Here is a 20,998-nt window from a genome sequence, read left to right as displayed (position 1 = left end):
CAATTTCAATAACAACTTTATCGAAAAACGAAATCGAATATGTTTATTAATTTACAAACTACGAGTTTTAGGACATAAAATCCAACAAGGGTGTGCAAAAAATGGACCAAACCAACGAACCGGACTAAATCGGCTAATTCGCTCCAATTTTCTCCAAGATCCTTGAACATTTGGTTTACTAGTAGAGAGAACGACTGGTTCGATTTGGTTTTCGGTTTAGGAGTTCAAAAAATCACTTAAAATCGAACAAAACAATATTCTTATATATGGGAAATTTGAGAAAACAACCAAATTTGGTGATTCATTTAAATTTATGATAAAATCCAAAATAATAAGATTTTTGGCAAAAACGTATGTCAGTCACGTGATGTCGACTTTTAAAATACCAAGTTGCCTTAATATGGTCAGCCAACAACAATATTGAATAAATTTTAATTGTTATAGCGTATATTGATTTGGTTATCAGTTTCAGATAGAACGGATTTTATAGGGGAAAAAATGGCACATTTTTCAGCATGTTTGAATTACGAATTGATAGTTTTTTTATCACATTTGATTTGTATAACCACTCTTCAAATTCATTCAAAATGAATCAATCTCTACTTTTTATTGAAGGAAATCGGACACGAGGATTTCCATGAGCAGCGAAAAGATCGACCCAAATTTCAATCGTATTCGAACATTAACAATTACAGTACACAAATAGAAACATACAGTTATGCATAAAGTGAAGGTACAACATGCTTTACTAAATGATCAAGGGAAGAATTGACATAACTTTGAAGACTCGTCTTTAAGACCCTTGATCACGACGAATAATCAGCAACAATGTACCACTTGAATGCTCGTACAACACGACTGCTACACTGCACGATCCACAGCGAACTCAAACAAAGCGATTACTAAGGTCACGAATATTCTGAACACCAAGAACGACCTCCACAGAACCTCAACTATGTCGAGTTGAGTATGACACCACCAAAAAGGTTACTCTGGTATTCTTGGTGGGAGAATCTAGAGTAGAACGATGCCCAATCGTTTAACAAAAGCTATGTGATCGTCTAGCTAAAGCTATGCGATTGTTTAGTTCATCGGTCAGCTGAGAATCTATCGTATAGAAACTCTCCACGATCGTCTAGTCTCTCCAAGTTGTCGTTTAGTAAATCTGATTTATTTGACAACCTTTCGTGAGCACTGTCCGATAGTGGAAATCTCAAATTAACATCACCTAAATTTAGGAAAATATTTTTTCCTTTTATCTCACGGTTACCATGAAACTACCAATAACCTCCCACTCAATTAGTTATTAGAGAAAAAGAGATAATTATCCAATAATTAATATTATTATAAATATAAATGATAACCAACTTACCATACTATATTTATAACCTATAGTTTTAATATTTTATCTCACGAAACATATAAATCATTGTTCTTTTTCTATTTCATGGCAATTAATGTAAATCTCATTTACATTAATCCTCCACTAGATGTATCTCATACATCATACTGATCATATCATATATAATCGAATTACCTCTTGTCAATTTGAACATTTCAAATTAACACCAAGAACTAATCTTTAGCTTGAATCTATTGAGTTACCAAGGGGACCTTATGGACATGTAGCTCGAAGCTCCAACGGTACGTGAATAACTGACTAAACTCTTTAGTCACGGAATCCACCATCTGTTAACTGCTAGGCACTCCACTAAAGACCGACAGTTGAACTCTCCTTACCACAGATATATTATGTGTCAATCTTAACCAATCAACAGTGCAACAACCCTTCACAGATCACTCGTAAGTACAGCTCGGCCAATAGGTGTTATGCCCCTGTAGTTACATCTAACTCCTTAAGTATCGCTGATCCCTTTAATGAACATAAGTCATAGTCCTACTATGACTGAAGTTGTGGTCACTATGTTCAAGCCCCAGAATCAGCCAAGGGAGAAATCTATCTATTTACCCCTACTTCGGGGAAGGAGTGAATTCCATATTGTATAACTGATTTCCCAGCTCCCAAATCAGAAAAGTCCCAAAAAGGTAGGCATGTTGAGTTGGCAATCTGGCCACTCTCACCCATACTAATTAAAGGATCACCCTTAAAGGCATGAGTTCTCAAAACACTCAGGATTGAGGTCATGTCACCCATGGTTGTTTAGATGAGATGAAAGTCTCAAATATCAACGATGTTATATACAGAGACGGATCATCTCGTGGTCCGATCTTATACAAATACTTTGTATAGGACACCCCCGCTCGCATGTCTCCACATGAATGGTCAGGATCTACCATCTATAGTAGTTTACAACACTTGCAAACCTCTACAAAGCGAGTCGTATCCGTAGTATCACTAGGATCAAGTATCCAATCTTAATCCTTATACTACAGACCTATTTAAATTATCACTTAAGGCATGATCCTCTTGTATATCTCATATACATGCTTAAGTTTACGTACGATAACCATGGAGCTTTATTTATTGGATATGAGTAAATGTCAAAATGAAATAACACATATTTTATTCATAAACAATGTGTATAATCACAAACAACGAGACTCCGAGATAATTAGGACACCAATCCCAACATTTATATCTCCAAATTTTAATTTGTAATGAATCTTCAAATTTTTCATTATTTTAAATTCTCATTAATATATTTAATTCCCATCAAGATTTTGTTCATTATTTTATGAATATTCTCATCAAACAAACTGTATATTCATTCAAGATTTTCAATTTTTTTAATTTTTTATCACATTTTATCATTTATCATCTTATTATATATTTTTATATCGTTTTAAAATTTTTTATATACATTTTGTTTTATCAGTATCTTAATAAAAATCTATCTCTTTGACAAACAAAATCAAGTAACACTTTTGTAATCATGTTGTTTTTGCTATGGCTTTATTACGAGTTAGACTTCATGCTGTTTTTTCTCTTTATGGGTTCATAGGTTTAAGTTTTGTGATAGATGAAGTTAGAAATACAGTGTAATTTTTGAAGTTTAAGTGAAAATAGAATTATAAATACAATGTAATTAATGAAACTTCTGTTATAAAATTATGACCTAATCAATTAAAATAAATAAATAAATAAACAAGCTCCCTCCTTGATGGTTCTCCACCCGAATTATATTCGAATTTATATTTTATGATCAAATTAGATTTTATCTAACTACTTTTCGAATTAATCACAATAAATAAAAACTTTATGATTTTTCTTCCCAATTTATATTCGAAATTCATCTTTTATCATCAAATTTGATTTTCTTTAACTAACTTTAAATTTGTTTAGATTCAATTGTATCTAAATCTTTTTTCATTACTTTATAGATATTGTTATCAAGTTAATTTGATTTTTCTTTCTTTCATAATGTGATATATATATATATATATAATTAGATTCGTTTAAAAAAAAAAAAATCTTTTTTCAGTTTTTGTGTATATTCTTTGTCATATTTTATCTCACACTATATTATTATATTATTATACCATTTTTAGCTATTTGAAATCCATGGTTGGTTATCAATATCTTAAAAAAATCCATGGTTGGTTATCAATATCTTAAAAAAAATCCATGGTTGGTTATCAATATCTTAAAAAAAGTGTTTGTTCTTCACGCATAAATAAGCATTTAATTTATGTATTATATCTTATTAATTTTTCTCTAGCAATACTAGTGTGTTCGGATGATTAACTAATATATATTTACACATACAATGTATAGTAATATGAAACTATGAAATTTAACTAGCCTATATTTATACATACAATAATGTAATTGTAATATGAAGTTATGAGGTTTTAACCATAAGTTTTCTTGATTACTGATTGTAATACTTAATGATATTTCTCCACCAACATCGTTATGTTCCGGTAATTAACTAATATCATTTACACATACAATGCAATAGTAATATGAAACGATGAGATTTAACTTATCTACATTTACACATATAGTGTAATTGTAGAGTTTAAACATCCCACTTATAGGTTATGTTTCTTTTTAATTTTTTTTAGAGTCATAATTGATATAATTTAGAATATAATTAATTTAAATTTATTTGATAAGAGATTTGAAAATTTTGAATTAAGTTAGACAAAATATTTAGAATTTATAAATTTTTAATTAGAGTTATATATAGAGAGAAAATAATAACAATAACAATAATAATAATAATAATAATATATCATATTATTATTACTCAACAATCTAAATAAAATAAAATAACAAAAACTTTAAATTTCATCTTATTCATTTAGGCGCCCCAAATCTCTCTCTCCTTCACAACAATATTAATAATATATCATATAGAGAGAGAAAATAATAACAATAATAACAATATTAATAATATATCATATTTGTTGGGAATGTCATAGAACTTGCAGTTCGTGTTAAACATTTTATTTATCAATAATAATAAGTTGGCAGATAGATTGGACCACGAAAATAGTCACTTTTCTTTATAACGACCGTTTACTGTTAAAACTGATTATTTCATTTATTAAATAACCTAGTTAACTCGATCTTAATCCTGAGCTAGCTATGAACTCCTGTTTGTCCGGGATTATCCTTTCATCTGCAAACGATGAGATTAGTCCAACAACACTGCTCAATAAGCTTTCCATTTTGGGATAAGGCTGGACGAATAGCTAGGGACATAGCCCTGCAAGATGGAACTCACTCCTACCCAATTTAGGATTAACAAATAGGTTGTTTTCTTAAGTACTGATTCCAGGTCTTGAACAATCGGGGTGTCGCCTTCTCATGATGGAGAAAAGATTTGATTCATAGGGATTATGAATCAAAATTGTTCATTAGAGGGTCAGTGGGAACTTAAGGAATATTCATAGGGGTAAAACGGTTATCTTGACCCAGCTGTGATTACGAACAACCTATGAAGGATCGACTTACTGATTATGGTTATGTAAAGTGGACATAATATATCTACAGTGAGGAGAGTTCAACTATGTGCTATAGTGGAGTGACCCATTAGTTAACAAATAGGGGTTAGTTCGATCTAATGAGTTTAGTCGATTGATCTCGGATCGTTGGAGCCCATGATCTGTAGATTTGCGAGGTTCCACTACTAGCTCCTAAATGGATAAACTTTAGAGTAGCTTAATAAGTTAATTTGAAACGTTCAAATTAAAATTAAACGGAATAGGAGAATTTATTTTTAAATATGATTTAAATATATGAATATGGATTTGTGCAAAAAATAATTTAATATTAAATTAATTTATGAAATGAATTTTTAGTTTTAAAAATCAAATTTGATTTTGAAATCGGTTTTGATAATATTAAACTGAAAAGCTAGAAACATACACAAATGGAAAAATAAGTTTTCAATTACCCATCTTCTACATGCTCACACAAACAACATTTACTTTATCCTCATTTACTCAAAGCATGAGCTGCAATTCATAGCTACAACTCATGCAATGATCTTCTTTACATGTTCACCTGCAATAAATAAAGAAGATTGGAGTAAATTTGAGGCATGCATTCTAATGAAATTTTAGAGAAAATTTTAGGTTGAAGAAGAGTTCTTCAAGTTGTGTGGTGCTGTGAGCTTCTCCTTGTTTTTTTCATTGCTTCAAGTTGTTTTTGAGTCCCATAACTCGTTCTAAAGCTCCAAGAGGATAGTGAGGAAGATCTTGAGGTGGTTCATGGTGATCTTTAGAGGAGACAACTGACATTGATCAAGATCTTGAAGAGTTCTACAAAGGTATGACTACACACACTCTTATATTTAGATGAGCATGCATTTATTTCTGCCAAAATTAGTGAATTTGAATGTTTATTGATCCTTATTGTTTCTGTTGCATGTTAATACACTCTTACAATTGGTATCAGAGCGTCATATAAGCATTCAATTTGGTTTAATTTTGTTGTAGTGGGTGTTTTTCATGGGATATATGAAACTGATCACTTATATGGCTTTCTGAGTTTTGACATTTTATTTCTCTTTAATTTCTCAATTAAATTTATAATTGGCTATTGATTCATGAGCTTATATTTGTTATCAAGAGTTTATAATTTATTTGGAGTCATTAAAGTTGAAATTAAGCCATAATTGAAGAAACAAATGAAGAAGGTCGAGCTGCATTTTCAGTTTTTTCCAGCTTCTACTCAAAATTGTCATTAAGGTTCAGACGCTAAACGATCATCTAGCTCCAGGCATTACACGATGTGAAGAAAATTCAGACAATCATATAGCTATGAGCGCTGGTCGTTGTGATGTTGAATGCTAGACGACCGTGTACCTGCGGGAGCTAAACGATGTGTTGAAATTCTATGAAATAGCATTACGTGATCGTGTAGCTTTGCGTGGGAACTAAACAATGTGTTAGAGGTGCTATACGATGGCATTACACGATCGTGTAGCTACGTCGCGAGCTAAACGATACAATGAAGTTCTATGCGATGGAACTAAGCGATCGTGTAGCTGCGGCACTCAACGATGCGATGAAGTTCTATGTAATGGAATTAAACGATCATGTAGCTGCAGTGGAAACTAAATGATGACAAGAAGCGCTATGCGATGGTGTTAAGCGATCGTGTAGTTCTACCCGAGAGCTAAACGATTGCACTATGTGATATACAGAAGACACTAAGCGATCGTGTATCTTTGCCCAACACTAGGTGATGGTGTTAGACGATAGCCTTCAGTGTTACACGATCAACCTTAGCGAGATTTTGAGGTTTGACCGAGAGTAGCCGGTTCGATCGGTTTTCTCGAGGTCCAATCTGGTTCAGCTTCAAAAGGTTTTTAACTGGTCCAGTTCAGATTTTGTTGGTCTGGTTCAGACTTATCCAGTCTAGTTCAAGATGCTTGAGTTCGATGTGAAGCGGTTCAAAGACGGTTTTTAAGCTGTTTGTAAAAGTTAGGCTTCTGTTTGCTTGTTTATGCCAAAACTAAAACTACATAAGTTAGTATTTAATTATTTATACATATGATGTATGTAATAATTAAATGATTCATGTATGTGCATACAATATGCCATGTAGATTTAAAATCCCACTGTAGGAAGCATGTTACATGCATTGAAAGTATGTTATAAATGTTATATAATATATAGTATGCATGTTAGGGTTATATTAGATGTTGAATGCCTTTGTTGAATGTTGTGGATGTTTAACATGTCTACAAATTTTGTAAGCTGTTATAAAATTGGGTTAAATGTTTAAAATCCATAACAAAGAACAGTTGCATGCTCACTTAGGTCAACAACTAGTTTTAATCGTTAAAATAAATTTTTACCTTATAAAATTTGATTACAAACTCATATCGGTTCATAAACCTGTCTAAGGTTGGGGGTACTTAAGTTGACGGTTTACAGAACATCTCCTACCTGGGGGATTATGATTGAAAGATTTAGCATTGTTAACTAATTTTATGAGCTTGCATGAGTGACGTGAGATAATAAAATGGTTTATCACCTAGACATTATAGGTTAAATCCAATTATAAGCATTATACTTGGATAAACCACTTAGACTTAGGTTGTTTAAATTTAGTCGTTACACCTAAATAAATACCCAAACATATAGAACACTTCAGTGGAAGATTAAAAATATATTCGATATATAGTTATTAGCTCTCATGTCCTCAAGAGTTCACACCATGAGATCCATGCCCTGCTTCGTGTCGCTTTTACCACGATTGCTCAATTCGGAAAGTGTTTGCATGGGTCAATAACAAGGTGAATGAGGGAGGTAGTTCATATTAAGTGGGTGAAGGAAATGTGTCAACATTGCCCTACGGTCTCCTCCATTGGTCTGAACCGTGAGATTCCTATGTTGTGTTTGCTATCATTTTTAGGCGGCACTGCTAGTCGTTAACCGCGACGATCCCCTCAGAGGGTTGTAACATAGGATTCGGAACAACCCAGACTTCAGTAAAATGAATAGTGTCTTATAGTTCCGTCTTATGTATTGTCTTCTATTTCGGAGGCATATTCATACCGTTCTATAAGATCTGAAAATGGCGGGTCACATTTACAAGAATTACTAATTGTTAGTAAAGATCTTGACTGAAAATGATAACCAAAAGAGCTATAAGAATAAGAAGTTATTCTGATATAGTATTTGATTAAGAATTGTCTTGCTTTTGTGAAGGAATTCTTGACTTCCCTTTAGTAGCAATTGTTCTAAATCGTTAAAGTATCGTTGCAAATAAATAAAGATTTATTTGGTACTTTATTTTTGCTAAAAATAGATTTAGATGCATATTTAATAGAGTTTGTTTAAAATGTTTCAGCAATGTCGAACTCAGTCATACAATTGCGAGCTTCCGATAAATTTAATAGAGATGGTTATTCAAAATGGAAATCAAACATCAATACGATATTAGTTGTAGACGATGTGAGGTTTATGTTGATAGAGGAATGTTCTCCGGTTCCTAGTTCAACAGCCACCCGAAATGTTTTGGACATCTATGATAGGTGGGTGAGGGCTAATGGGAAAGCTCGGGCCTATATCTTAGCGAGTATATCTGATGTACTCAATAAGAAGTATGAGGTCATGGGCACCGCCCGTGAGACAATGGTATCATTACAGGAGATGTATGGGCAACCGTCATTCTCTGTTAGACATGAAGTCATTACGTATATCTGTGTTATGCGCATGAAAGATGGAACCAGCGTAAGAGAACATGCTCTCGATATGATGGTTCATTTTAATGTTGCGAAGGCTCACGAGGGGCGATGATAGATGAGACGAGTCAAGTAAGCATGATACTAGAATCTCTCTCGGAGAGTTATCTACCGTTCAGAACAAATGCTATTATAAACAAAATCACTTATAATTTTTTTGAATTTTTTCAATGAAGAGTTATCATCACGATCGTCGAAGAGTTATCACTTATGCTACCATTCAATGGATGTTTTTTGTAATTTTTGTGGACAGATCTACCTTTTCTTAATTTTTCGTGCATAATTGTTTTTTTTTTTTGTATAATTATTTATTTTTTTATTTTCGTTTTTTGTTATTGAATTAGTGATGAAGAGAGAAACTGCATTGATTACATAGAGATAAGATGCATTTAATATGATTTTTTAACGTTTTCAAATGGAGGCAGAGAATTTGAAATTTTTTTATTTATCTAATTTAATTGGAGAGATAAAATGCATTTTATGATATTTTATTTTCTATTTTCGTTGGTTTCACGTATTTGTTTTCGGATTCATGGTTATTTAAAATATACCTCGTAACACTTTGTTAGGTATTTGAAAATATTCTAACAAATATATGAAATATACCACAATATATAAATTAGAGATTGATTCAATTATTGACATAAATCACCATTTTGTTTTTAATGTCGATCTTAGTGATCAATTCATGTTTGTTCATTTGTACATGTAATATATTACATTGTTTATTTGGAAACATTCTAAAAAATTTATGAAATATACTGGTAAATATATTTTATATCTACTCAAATATTAATGGTTGTTTTTAAATATACCTTAGAACTCAAATACTTTTTGACATGTATGTCAATATTTTTTTTTTTGTTTATTTGATGTGTATATCCCAAGTATTATGATATATATGCACTTATAATTAGGTATTGATATTTTATTGCTTTGATATGTATGTTTCTATATCTTCGAACATCATTTTAGATGTTTGCAAATATTCAAACTAAAAAATCGAAAATATGTATCATAGTATATATTGAACAAGAATATATATATCACAACACATATAAAAAAAACCATCTTATATATTGAAAACGAAAAATCACCATACGACAGTATGTATCATAAAGACCCCCATATGACAATATATATCATAGTATATATAAAAAAACCACCCTATATACTACCGTCGACCGTCATCATCCAGAACCCTACGCAAATAGTTCATCCCGTGTTGGATCCGTTCGCCCCACATTGGAAAAACAACCCACGCCGAATCTGCTTGCCTAGGCCGGAAAAATCACCCACGCCAAAATCTCCCATCCCAACGTTGTAAAAAATGCCCCGCGCCAGATCTGCTCGCCACATGCCGAAGATGTGCTGAATCTATTTGTCCCGCATCAGAAGATTTGCTCTATGCGTCGGATCTGAGGAAGAAGGTGACAACTAGATCTTGGTAGGCGCCTTGTCGACGATGGCAAGGTGGACAGACGAAAGGAGATGACAACGATGGACTGACAGAGAGAGGTGGTGACGGTGGCAAGGTGGACGAAGAGAGAGAGACATAGATGGAAAGATGAGAGAGAAATTGAAGAAGACGAAGTGTGAATTGGATATGAAAAGATGAAATGTGGTTTGGATATGAAAAGATGGGAGAGAAACGAAATTATTAAAAAGAATCATTAATGGAGGCGAGTGAGATATAAAAAGTTTTTCCACTTTTATATTTTTTTAATGCTTAGAGGGTTAAATAATAAAAGACCACTTATTTTTTTTTTTAAAATATGAAGTTCACCGTGACATTTATGAAAAAATGAAAAATTCAAGATATAAGTATAATATTGAGTTATAATTAAGGCTATATGGGTAGAAACCCCATTTTAAATACTCCAGTCCATATTCAGCCCACAACCCACAGCCCATGAGCCCAAATCTAGAAGCCTATTTACTTTGTTGTAGCTTTAAATATATTGTTATTAGATATTTATCTATCCCGAATCCGAACGTTGTAGTTCAATTTTGAAATACATAAACGGGGGAAAGAAGAAGAAACCCCAATTTCATCAATCTCTCTCTCTCTCTATTTTTGCTCCGTGTATCTGTAATCTCATTTCAAGTTTCGATCTACTATCGATCTCTGATACACTTGCTTTGAGTTGATTTTCGATCAGATAAGAAAAAGTCAGCAACAATTTTCTGCAATCATCAAGCGCAGGTAGTTCCTCACTCCTCTTTCGTCCTCTTTTTAATTTCTTGACCCCTTTGTTTGACTACTTGAATTTCAAGACCATTTCCTCTAGATGCCCTCCGTCGCTCTCAATTGCTTACTTAGTTGCTTGTCTAAAGTATTTTATTCACTGTTTGCTTCCAGCCCACTTCCACTGGACGCATTTCGGACTCATCGGGGCACTATTTGCATTCTATGATTTCATGATTTATGACTTGACGTAATTTGAGACCATTGGATTAATGGGTCTCTACTTGTGTTGTGATTTTTTGTTCGATATCGATTGTATTTCTGTTGAAGGGTTACCGTCAAATATCTGTAAATCATTTACTATTTCTTTGTGACTTATTCTCGCCTCAGTTCCATGATACGAATCATAATTCTCTGCCCATTTTCATTTGTTTATTTTCCCTGTATATATATGTGTGTGTGCGCATGTGTGTGTATATGTATGTATGTATATCTATATGTACGTATATATATATATCGTTTTCCCATTCATTGCATTGATATATTTTTATTCTGTTCTATTCACAGAATGGGTGTTGAAAATTACCATGTAATCGAGCTGGTTGGGGAGGGGTCTTTTGGTAAAGTGTACAAGGGGAGGCGAAAGAACACAGGCCAGGTGAATTGTGTATTTATTATAATTCTTTTGCTTTGCTCGTTAAGGTTATTAATTAAAGTTGTTTGTGGCTCTTCTCAGACCGTTGCAATGAAGTTTATTATGAAGCATGGAAAAAGCGAGAAAGACATTCATAATTTAAGACAGGAAATTGAGGTACACGACTAATTTTCTCGGTATTCCTACATGCACTGTCTGTAATTTTGTATATCGTTTCTTCGTTGTGATTATATTAGTTGCATATTTTGTTTCTCTGTGTTCCCAATTGATCTGGTGAAGGAAATACTTCAGAGGAAGTAAAATTACTTTTCCGGTGGGTGTAACATTTGGTGATTGTTGTATTGGTAGAAAGAAAGTTAAGGTGCAATGCATAGTCGCATACTACTATTTTTGTACTTTATTTCTTAAAATAAGGAACTTAAGTTGCTTGGCACACTTCAAATTTTCTATTTCATATTTAAAAGAATTTAAGGTGCTAGAAATACTTTTTCGCTTCTTTATTTATAGTATTTTCTATTTCTATGCAATCACGTATAATAAGTGAAGAATGACCATTATTTTGTGAGATTAATCCTTATTATTTCATTTCCTCCATTAAATTAAGGTATCTAGTTTTCATAATGTTGCAGATATTAAGAAAGCTGAAGCATGAAAATATCATCGAAATGCTCGACTCGTTTGAAAGCCCGCAAGAGTTTTGCGTTGTCACTGAATTTGCACAAGTAATTCATCTTCTTTTTTCTCTTGATATTGATTAAATATATCTATAGCATACATTTTTGCCCATTTATTGTAGATTGCAAAATTCTCTGCATGAAGTAATGACACACACACACACACATAAAAGGAATCAGAACTTTTCCTGTATGATTGAAACATTATGGTACAGTAACCAAAATCTATTTAATAAATATTCAACCGAAATCCACAAGATTACGTTGCAAAGTACAAAGTAAAAGGGACTTCCACTTAGAACAGAATGACATACATTTCTTGATAGAAAGTGAAATCTGTTTTTGTAGAACAAGTAATGTGCAAATCTTTTCTCGATAGAAATGAAGCTTGCTTCTTAACAAAAGGAACTTATAACCAAACCTAGCTTATGCAAAATCAGTTTCATGCATGTGACAATTTCTGATTGCTAGGGTGAACTTTTTGAGATCCTAGAGGATGATAAATGCCTTCCCGAAGAGCAAGTTCAAGCAATTGCGAAACAGTTGGTAATTCCTGAATTTATCTCTTTTCTTGGTCAATTATTATTCTAGGTTAGGTTACCAAGACTTTATAGGATCGTTCAATTGTATGAGTTTTTGAATATTCTCTTAACCTGATTAGAACAAAAACTTTCAGGTAAGAGCATTGCACTATTTGCACTCCAATCGTATAATCCACCGTGATATGAAGCCCCAAAATATTCTTATTGGAGCTGGATCTGTTGTGAAGGTTTGTCCTCACCATATCATGTTGACCGTATCTGTCTGTTACTAGTAATATGTTTTTAAGTGTTCTGTAACTCAATAGTAGTAACTTGAACTTCTTTAAGTGTTCTATAGTGTCAAACTTGTTTCGGTAGTACGATGTAGATGTATTCTAATTATGGAAGAATATTAGCAATGTTGTTGATAAGTCAAAAATTTCGAATGTTCTGCATCAATAAGTGGGCAGGGAGATGTGCAAGTTTGGTGACGTATAATATATGTGTGACTTGCCACTATAGGATAATTTATCAGGACAATATTTGGTAGATGAACATACATCAATGTAGAAAATGATATTAAGTAAACATTAGTAATTAGCCAAAGAGTTTGTCAGTATGAGTTGGTAATAAATATAGTTGATATGATCGTATGAAGGGAGACAATAACAGGCTATTTGTTCCACTATTTTCCAGTTTCACTTTTAGGTCCTTCTCTCGCCACCTTACTTCCTATCTACTTTGTTGTAGCTTTTCCTCCCTCCCTCATTTTATTATTCTGTTCTAGTTCTCTTTCTATCTCTCCCTGTCTTTTGGCCTCCCCTTTCTATTTAATGTTTGTTCTTATTTTATCTTGACTACTTACCACCCTTTCTCTCATTTCAACTTTTGCTTCAGCTGTCTTAACTCTATGGGGGTGCTTGGTCTACCGACTTCATAAGTCGGTGTTAAATAACTCAACTCAACAAACTTCAATAGAGTTTGTACATTTATCGAGAAACTCCATCTTCCCCATTTTTCTCTCTTTTGCACATTTGTTGAGGAATTCCATCTTCACACATAAACTTCCTAAATCCAACATACTAATAACAGACTTCGTAATTCAACTCAACACCAAAACACCCCCTAATTTTTTTGTCTAATTATTCTATCTTTTTCCTTCAATTAAATTGTTTTCGTTCTAGCACTCCCTCTCCCTTCTCTCGTGGTCTTTTTATCTCTCTTGAGTTTTTCCTTTTTGGTTTGCTCATCTCTCTACTTTTAATTTGTCTCTCTCTTTCGGTCTTCAATGCTATGCATTTATCTCTACACTCTCACGACTTAAATTTATGAACAATTTTTGTAACTATCTATTATATATATCCATGATTATTTGTGAAGTATCTGCTGTCATCCAAATATCCATTGGCAGATCCTAAATCCAAGGCATACTTGTTGATATTTTCATCCTTGTTTCTTATAAAAGTTTTTTGCACTCTTGACATTTGAAAAAGTATATTTATTTTGAAGCTCCACTTTTGGGGCTTCTGTTACATATTTCTTTGTTTTTTCCCCTTGTATTAAGCAGCTTGCTTTAATTCTACATCAATTCAGTACATAGGTGTGTGAATTTATTAAAATTACCTTTTTTTTCATATAAGTTATACCGCATTTTTTGTAATGCATTGATGAAATAATTTGATTGAATGTTTTTGTGTACTATCAGTACCAGTTTATCTCATTCAATTTTGCTTTATATGCTATTATTTTTGGCACATTCCATACTTTTAACAATCCAACTACACAATGCGATACAATTTTTCTTACTTAATTATTTTAGTCATATACTGACACCCCCTACTCTTTTTATGCTTTACTTACCTCAGCTTTGTGATTTTGGGTTTGCTCGAGCAATGTCAACAAATACTGTCGTTTTGCGGTCAATAAAAGGTAAATTGAATTGTTTTCTATATGCTTTATATGATTACCAGAAATTGAAAAGGACAATTTGCATCTGGTTGTCAAATACAGGCATTCCTCCTTTTCTTTGCGTTAGAGGGAATCTTTTATTATGCTCTATCCTTTGGTAACCAGTGATTGTTAGAGTTGCTATGATTTTGAGCAATAATGTACTTTCCATTCATCTGCCTTATTGCATTGTAAAATGTAAAGTTTTTTTGATAACTATATGATGTGAATGTGTTTCGAGGCTTTCCGGTTTTAACTAAACTATTATAAAGTTGTCACACTCCCTGTTTGTTTATTAATATTTTGTCATTGACTTTATTTAGGCACGCCTTTGTACATGGCTCCAGAATTGGTCCGTGAGCAACCCTATAATCACACTGCAGACCTGTGGTCATTGGGAGTGATATTGTACGTGGATTATTTCCGTCAATTTTATTTCTGTTCATTATCTTCTATTATGAAATTACGTATTTTTCATTCTTATGTTGTATCTGATTTTTCTTAATTGTTAGTTGAATAATCTCTTTGGCTACTCTCTTATTCATCCTATTGGCTGTTTAAGATTTTATGTCTTTGTTCAATTTTCATCCATATGCTATTATTCCATAGAATAGACAATTGAGGCTGTGTTACTTTTTTTTTGCAATGTTCTAATAGATTGTCTACTTTTCATGATCCCTATGTCTTAAGAGATTACTTATGGTGAAGAAGGTCAGTCACGTATATACTTGAGTTTTATTGATCTAATGAAATCCTCAATCACCGTTGCTTGTATGTAAGTTGAGCATCGTTGATAGAAACTGAAGTCTGGAAGTGAATTTTATTAAAAAACTGAACTGTGCAGATGCATACAACAAGCTATTTATGGAGCTTGAGACCAACTAACCAACTAAGTCTTAGAAAAACTTTAACTAATCTGCTGGACAGAAAACAGCATAACATGATTGGTTCTAAAGAATTAATGCTAAATACAGAACTCTTTAAAGAACTAAACATAAAGGCCCACGGTAAAAATTAATTAACCACAATGACTAAATATCCAAAGAAACATGCAAGATTAACCCAAGATACTACAAGACTGCATCATATTCCAACCCTCCAAAATTGAACCCGTCCACAAGAGCAGGTGGCGAGAGTTAAGGAATCTGGGTTATGAAATTCCACAAGAGGTGGGATGAATGTTTAGTCATGGTGGTAGCTCAACCCGATAGGCATTAGTTCTAATTCTTCGTAAAATCTAAAGAGGACCAATCTTCTTAGGAGTAAGTTTTGTTTGGTGTCCAGTAGGTAATCGGCTTTTTTTGTAGAAACACCATGACAAGGTCACCAACAACAAAGGTTTTCTCTCGTCGACATTTATCAGCAGTTGATTTGTAAGAAGAATTTGCCTTTTCAAGCTAATCACGAACATCTTTATGTAGCTCCACTATTCTTTCAGCTATTTCTTCAGCCTCCATACTGACATGAAAAGTACAAGGACGATTAGCAAGGTCAACGGTTAACCGAGGAGATGAGTGTATACTATCTCAAATGGAGGCTTCCCTATTGATTTGTTTTTCATATGATTAAACGCAAATTTAGCTTGAACCAACCAATGAAAGATCCCACTGTTTAGGTTTGGTTCCTCCTAAATAATGGATTAAGTTCCCAAAGTTCTATTGGTAACTTCCGTCTGTCTATTCGTTTGAGGATTGCTCGTAGTGCTAAATTTGAAGTTTGTCTCAAACTTTTTCTCGTATGCCAAAAATAACTCAAAAATTTGACATCTTGATCCGAAACTATTGATTTGGGGATGCCATGTAGTCTTACAATCTCCCTGAAAAATAGATTAGCAACATAAACTACATCAGAAGTTTATTTGCAAGGAAGGAAGTGAGACATCTTACTAAATTGGTCTACTACAACAAGCACAGAGTCATATCCTCGTTGGGTCTTAGGAAGTCCCAGGATGAAGTCCATGGATAAATCCTCTAATAGTATTAGGGATCGACAGTGGATTGTAGAGAACTGGTATTTTGGGATGATCCTTTAGATGTTTGAGAAACATAGCATCTTTTAACAAAGTTAGTCACATCACGACGTAATTTAGGCCAATAAAGACGTTTTGAAAGTAAATCAAGAGTCTTATCTTGTCCAAAATGTCTACTGAGGCCACCAGCATGAACTTCACGGAGCAATGCTTCTTGAAGAGATCCAAAAAGGGATACATAATTGATTGCCCTTGTAGGTATCCTTCAATTAAATTAAAGTCCCCTGTATGGACATTTGCATTGCAATCTCTCCATATGGTAGCAAATTCTGGGGGTCAGTAGGATAATATTTAGCTAATTGTTCAAAGGCTATCACTTTCCCTTTCACAATAGCCAACAATTGGTGTTTTCGGCTAAGGGCATCTGCTACTTTGTTAGATTCTCCTGATTTATGTTTTATAACAAAGTCAAAACGTTGGATAAATGTGATCCAGCGAGCGTGCATGCGGCTGATCTGTTTTTGAGTTTGCAGAAACTTTAAAGAGAAATGGTCAGTAAATAAGATAAATTCTTTACTTATTAAATAATGTGCCCAGATTTTTTAGAGCCTTAACAAGTGAATAGAGCTCTTTCTCATAAGTACATTTTGCTCTTGACACTCAAATTTTCACTGTAATATTCAATTGGGTGATCATTTTGTGATAATACTGCTCTTATTCCTACACTAGATGCATCGACTGAGACTTGGAAAGGGAGATTAAAATCTGGAAATGCCAAAACAGGAGCATTGCTTAGTTTTTTCATTGATAAGTCAAAGCTATCATTTTGTTCTTTTGTCCATTGGAGCCTACCCTTCTTTAAACAATTTGTGAGAGGAGTGGCAATAGAACTAAAGGTCTAATGAACTTTCTATAAAACGATGCTAAACCCATAAAGCATTGTACATCCGTTACTGTTTTTGGAGTTGGCCATTCAGAGATGGCTGTTGTTTTAGCTGGGACTGTGGTGATGCCTTTGTTGCTGATGACAAATCCCAAGAAGTGTATGGTTGTTACAAGGAATGTGCATTTTTTTTAGATTGATGTATAACATGTAGTTGTCTAATTGTTGAACACTTTTCTTAAATGCTCCAAGTGATCTTCAACACTTCTGTTGTACACAAGAATATCATCAAAGTAAACAATAAGAAATTTATTTAAGAATGGAAGTAGAACCTGATTCATTAAATACATAAATGTGCTAGGTGCGTTGGAAAGGCCGAATGGCATGACAAGCCACTCGAATAAGCCTTCATTTGTTTTAAAGGTTGTTTTCCATTCATTGCCTGGCTGAATACGAATTTTGTGGTAACTGCTTTTAAGATCTATTTTAGAAAAATATTGGCTCCTCCCAATTGATCAAACAAATTAGATATTCTTGGTATTGGGAATCTATACTTGGTAGTTATTTTGTTAATTGCTCGGCTATCAACACACATATGCCAAGTCCCATCTCTCTTAAGGGTTAACAACGCCGGTACATCACATGGACTTATGCTCCTTATCAAGTAAATTTTGTAATTCCTTTTGTAGTATGACATATTCTTTGGGACTCATTTTGTAGTGGGGTAAATTGGGTATTGTAGCTCCAGGAGTAAGATCAATTTGATGTTGTATTTCCCTTAGAGGAGGAGGGAGGGTGTGTGAAATCTGTCAATAGCTCATCCACTCTCTTGTCGTGGTTTCTTTTATGTTCTTCAATTTCTGGTTCTTGAATTACTAAAGCCCATGTGTCTTTAGGATCAGCATAAAATTGTTTATAACTAAGAACAATTGCTTTTGCATTCCTTCAATGGACTTTTTCTTTCTTGGTTGTTCATCCTTGCCAATTGGTAGAAGGATGATTTTCTTCCCCATCCACTGTAATTTGTGGGTTGCTCGAACATCATACTGCCAAGGCCTTCTCAAAAGGACATGGCATGCATCCATGTCAATAATGTCACAAGAAATCTGATCTTTGTATTGATTTCCGAATGGATAGAGTTATAGAACAAGTTTCAACCATGTAAAACTCTTAGGTTTGAGAAAGAATCAAAATACTCTATTCATTCACCAAAGATATGAATATATACAAGTGTACAAAGCATAGAAAAGGAAAATATCACAAAATATTTACAAGAATGGAAAACCCTAACTATAGAATTATAACACTCCCCCTCAAGTTGGAGCATATATGTTAATCATGCCCAACTTGTTACATAGATAATCTATACGTCTTCCATCCAATGCTTTCGTGAAGATATCTCCTAATTGTTCTCTAGTCTTCACATATCCTGTAGATACCAACCCTTGTTGAATTTTCTCACGTACAAAATGGCAATCAACTTCAATATGTTTAGTCCTTTCATGAAATACTGGATTAGACGCGATATGAAGTGCTGCTTGATTATCACACCACAACTTTGTCGATGTGGTGATTTCAAATCCCAACTCAACAAGAAGTTCATATATCCAAGTCAATTCACACACAGATTGTGCCATTGCTCTATATTCTGATTCTGCACTTGAACGTGACACCACATTTTGCTTCTTACTCTTCCAAGAAATCAAATTACTACCAACAAAAACACAATACCCTGAGGTTGATCTTCTGTCTTCTTTAGATCCTGCCCAATCAGCGTCTGAGAAACATTCAATATTAGTATGACCGTAATCCTTATATAATAAACCACGCCCGGGAGGAGCCTTCAAATAACAAAGAATCTGTTCCAATGCAACCCAATGATCAACTGTAAGGCATGACATGTACTGACTCACAATGCTATGTCGGGTCGAGTCACCGTAAGGTAATTAAGTTTTCCCACTAACCTCCTATATCTTTCAGGATCTTTTAGCAATTCTCCATCTTTTGTGAGCTATAAGTTGGGCATCATTGGGGTACTACATGGCTTAGCCTCTAGCTTTCCTGTTTCAGTCAACAAGTCAAGTACATATTTTTTCTGTGATAATAGAATTCCTTTCTTGCTTCTTATTACCTCAATTCCTAAGAAGTATTTCAACATGCCAAAATCTTTTGTATGGAATTGACTATGAAGAAAGGTCTTTAGAGACTGGATCCCTAAAACATCATCACAGTAATCACAATATCATCCACATATACGACTAACAAGATGACACCACTCTCAGATCTCTTAAAAAAGACTGAATGATTTGACCTGCTCTTCCGCTTTCCAAAGCTTTCAATCACCTGACTAAATTTACCCAACCAAGCTCGTGGGCTCTGCTTTAATCCATACAAGGATTTACGAAGGCGACACATCGTTCCATTCTCCCCCTGAGCAACAAACCCTAATGGTTGCTCCATATATACGAACGAAAGAATCGTCATCTCCTTGAGACAACCAAAGCTTTGCTGTTTCAGATGCATGTTCCAAAATTCTTTTGGGCTGATGCTGTTTCCACAGCTTGTTTCTTAATAAATTGCATGTCCTCTTCCATTCTTAAGGGTGAGATACCTTTTCGTACTTTATGCCCCAAGCAACATTTGTTTCCCATTCCACCCAAAATATTTGGTTGTACCTACTTTGTTCAGGATGTTCGGCCTCAGCATACCAAGTTGGATCCAAAGTCCTTAAAATGTATTTTCCTTGGTTATTCTCGTGTCCAAAAGGGGTATCGGTGTTATTGTCCTAGTCTAAATAAATATTTAGTCTCTCCTGATATCACGTTTTTTGAACATACTCCATTTTTTTCATCACCGTCTTTCTCTTCGAATAAGAGTCAGGGAGAGCATAAGGAATTAGAGGATGATTTCCTTGTTTACACAGTTATTTCTCCTTCCGATCCTCTTCCTGATTCATCTCTACCTGTGGCTACCTCTACTCTTCCTCTCATCGTTAAGGTCTATACTCGACGACAACCTCCTCCAGTTCCATGCCCTGTACCAGAGTTTTCTTCATCATTGGATCCAGAAACGGGTGATGATCTTCCTATTGCTCTTCGTAAAGGTAAACGTACATGTGCTGATCCTATTTCTTCTTTTGTTTCATATAACCATTTGTCGCCTTCCACATGTTCATTCATTGCATCCTTAGAGTCTATATCCATCCCAAAAACTATTCATGAGGCTTTGTCTCATCCGGGTTGGTGTGCCGCAATGGTGGAGGAGATGACTGCCTTAGATGATAATTGTACTTGGGATTTAGTTTCTCTCCCTGCAGGAAAGAAGGCTATTGGTTGCAAATGGGTGTTTGCAGTTAAAGTCAATCCTGATGGTTCTGTTGCTCGGTTAAAAGCACGCCTCGTAGTGAAAGGCTACGCACAAACTTATGGTGTTGACTATGCTGATACTTTTGACTATGCTGATACTTTTTCTCTCCTGTATCAAAAATGGCAT

The 20,998-nt window shown here is 33.9% G+C and overlaps 1 protein-coding gene and 1 pseudogene across 3 annotated transcripts in view; both read left to right on the top strand.

Annotated features, from left to right (window-relative positions):
- The first annotated feature begins 8,277 nt into the window (after window positions 1–8,277).
- LOC120067424 (uncharacterized) lies at window positions 8,278–8,843 on the top strand (annotated as a pseudogene).
- A 1,796-nt stretch (window positions 8,844–10,639) lies between these two features.
- Window positions 10,640–20,998, top strand: part of FU (kinase family with ARM repeat domain-containing protein) — a 32,745-nt gene continuing 22,386 nt past the window's right edge. Inside the window, exons 1-9 of one of the 3 annotated variants that reach the window (XM_090308741.1) lie at window positions 10,676–10,875; window positions 11,032–11,205; window positions 11,425–11,515; window positions 11,594–11,668; window positions 12,142–12,234; window positions 12,658–12,732; window positions 12,863–12,955; window positions 14,573–14,636; window positions 14,978–15,062. In XM_090308741.1, the coding sequence (XP_090164867.1) occupies window positions 11,426–11,515; window positions 11,594–11,668; window positions 12,142–12,234; window positions 12,658–12,732; window positions 12,863–12,955; window positions 14,573–14,636; window positions 14,978–15,062 (575 nt within the window). In that variant the 5' untranslated portion in view covers window positions 10,676–10,875; window positions 11,032–11,205; window position 11,425. Of the gene's footprint in view, window positions 10,876–11,031; window positions 11,206–11,424; window positions 11,516–11,593; window positions 11,669–12,141; window positions 12,235–12,657; window positions 12,733–12,862; window positions 12,956–14,572; window positions 14,637–14,977; window positions 15,063–20,998 lie in introns of all 3 variants that reach the window. The other 2 variants (XM_039018658.2, XM_039018659.2) reach the window with 2 other exon arrangements.

Source organism: Benincasa hispida, chromosome 12, assembly GCF_027475165.1.
Source record: "Benincasa hispida cultivar pf3 chromosome 12, pf3_genome.v1.1, whole genome shotgun sequence".
In the NCBI taxonomy this organism is placed as follows: Eukaryota; Viridiplantae; Streptophyta; class Magnoliopsida; order Cucurbitales; family Cucurbitaceae; genus Benincasa; species Benincasa hispida.
The sequence above is the reverse complement of the archived record's forward strand: the minus strand, read 5'-3'. Positions and strand labels throughout refer to the sequence as shown.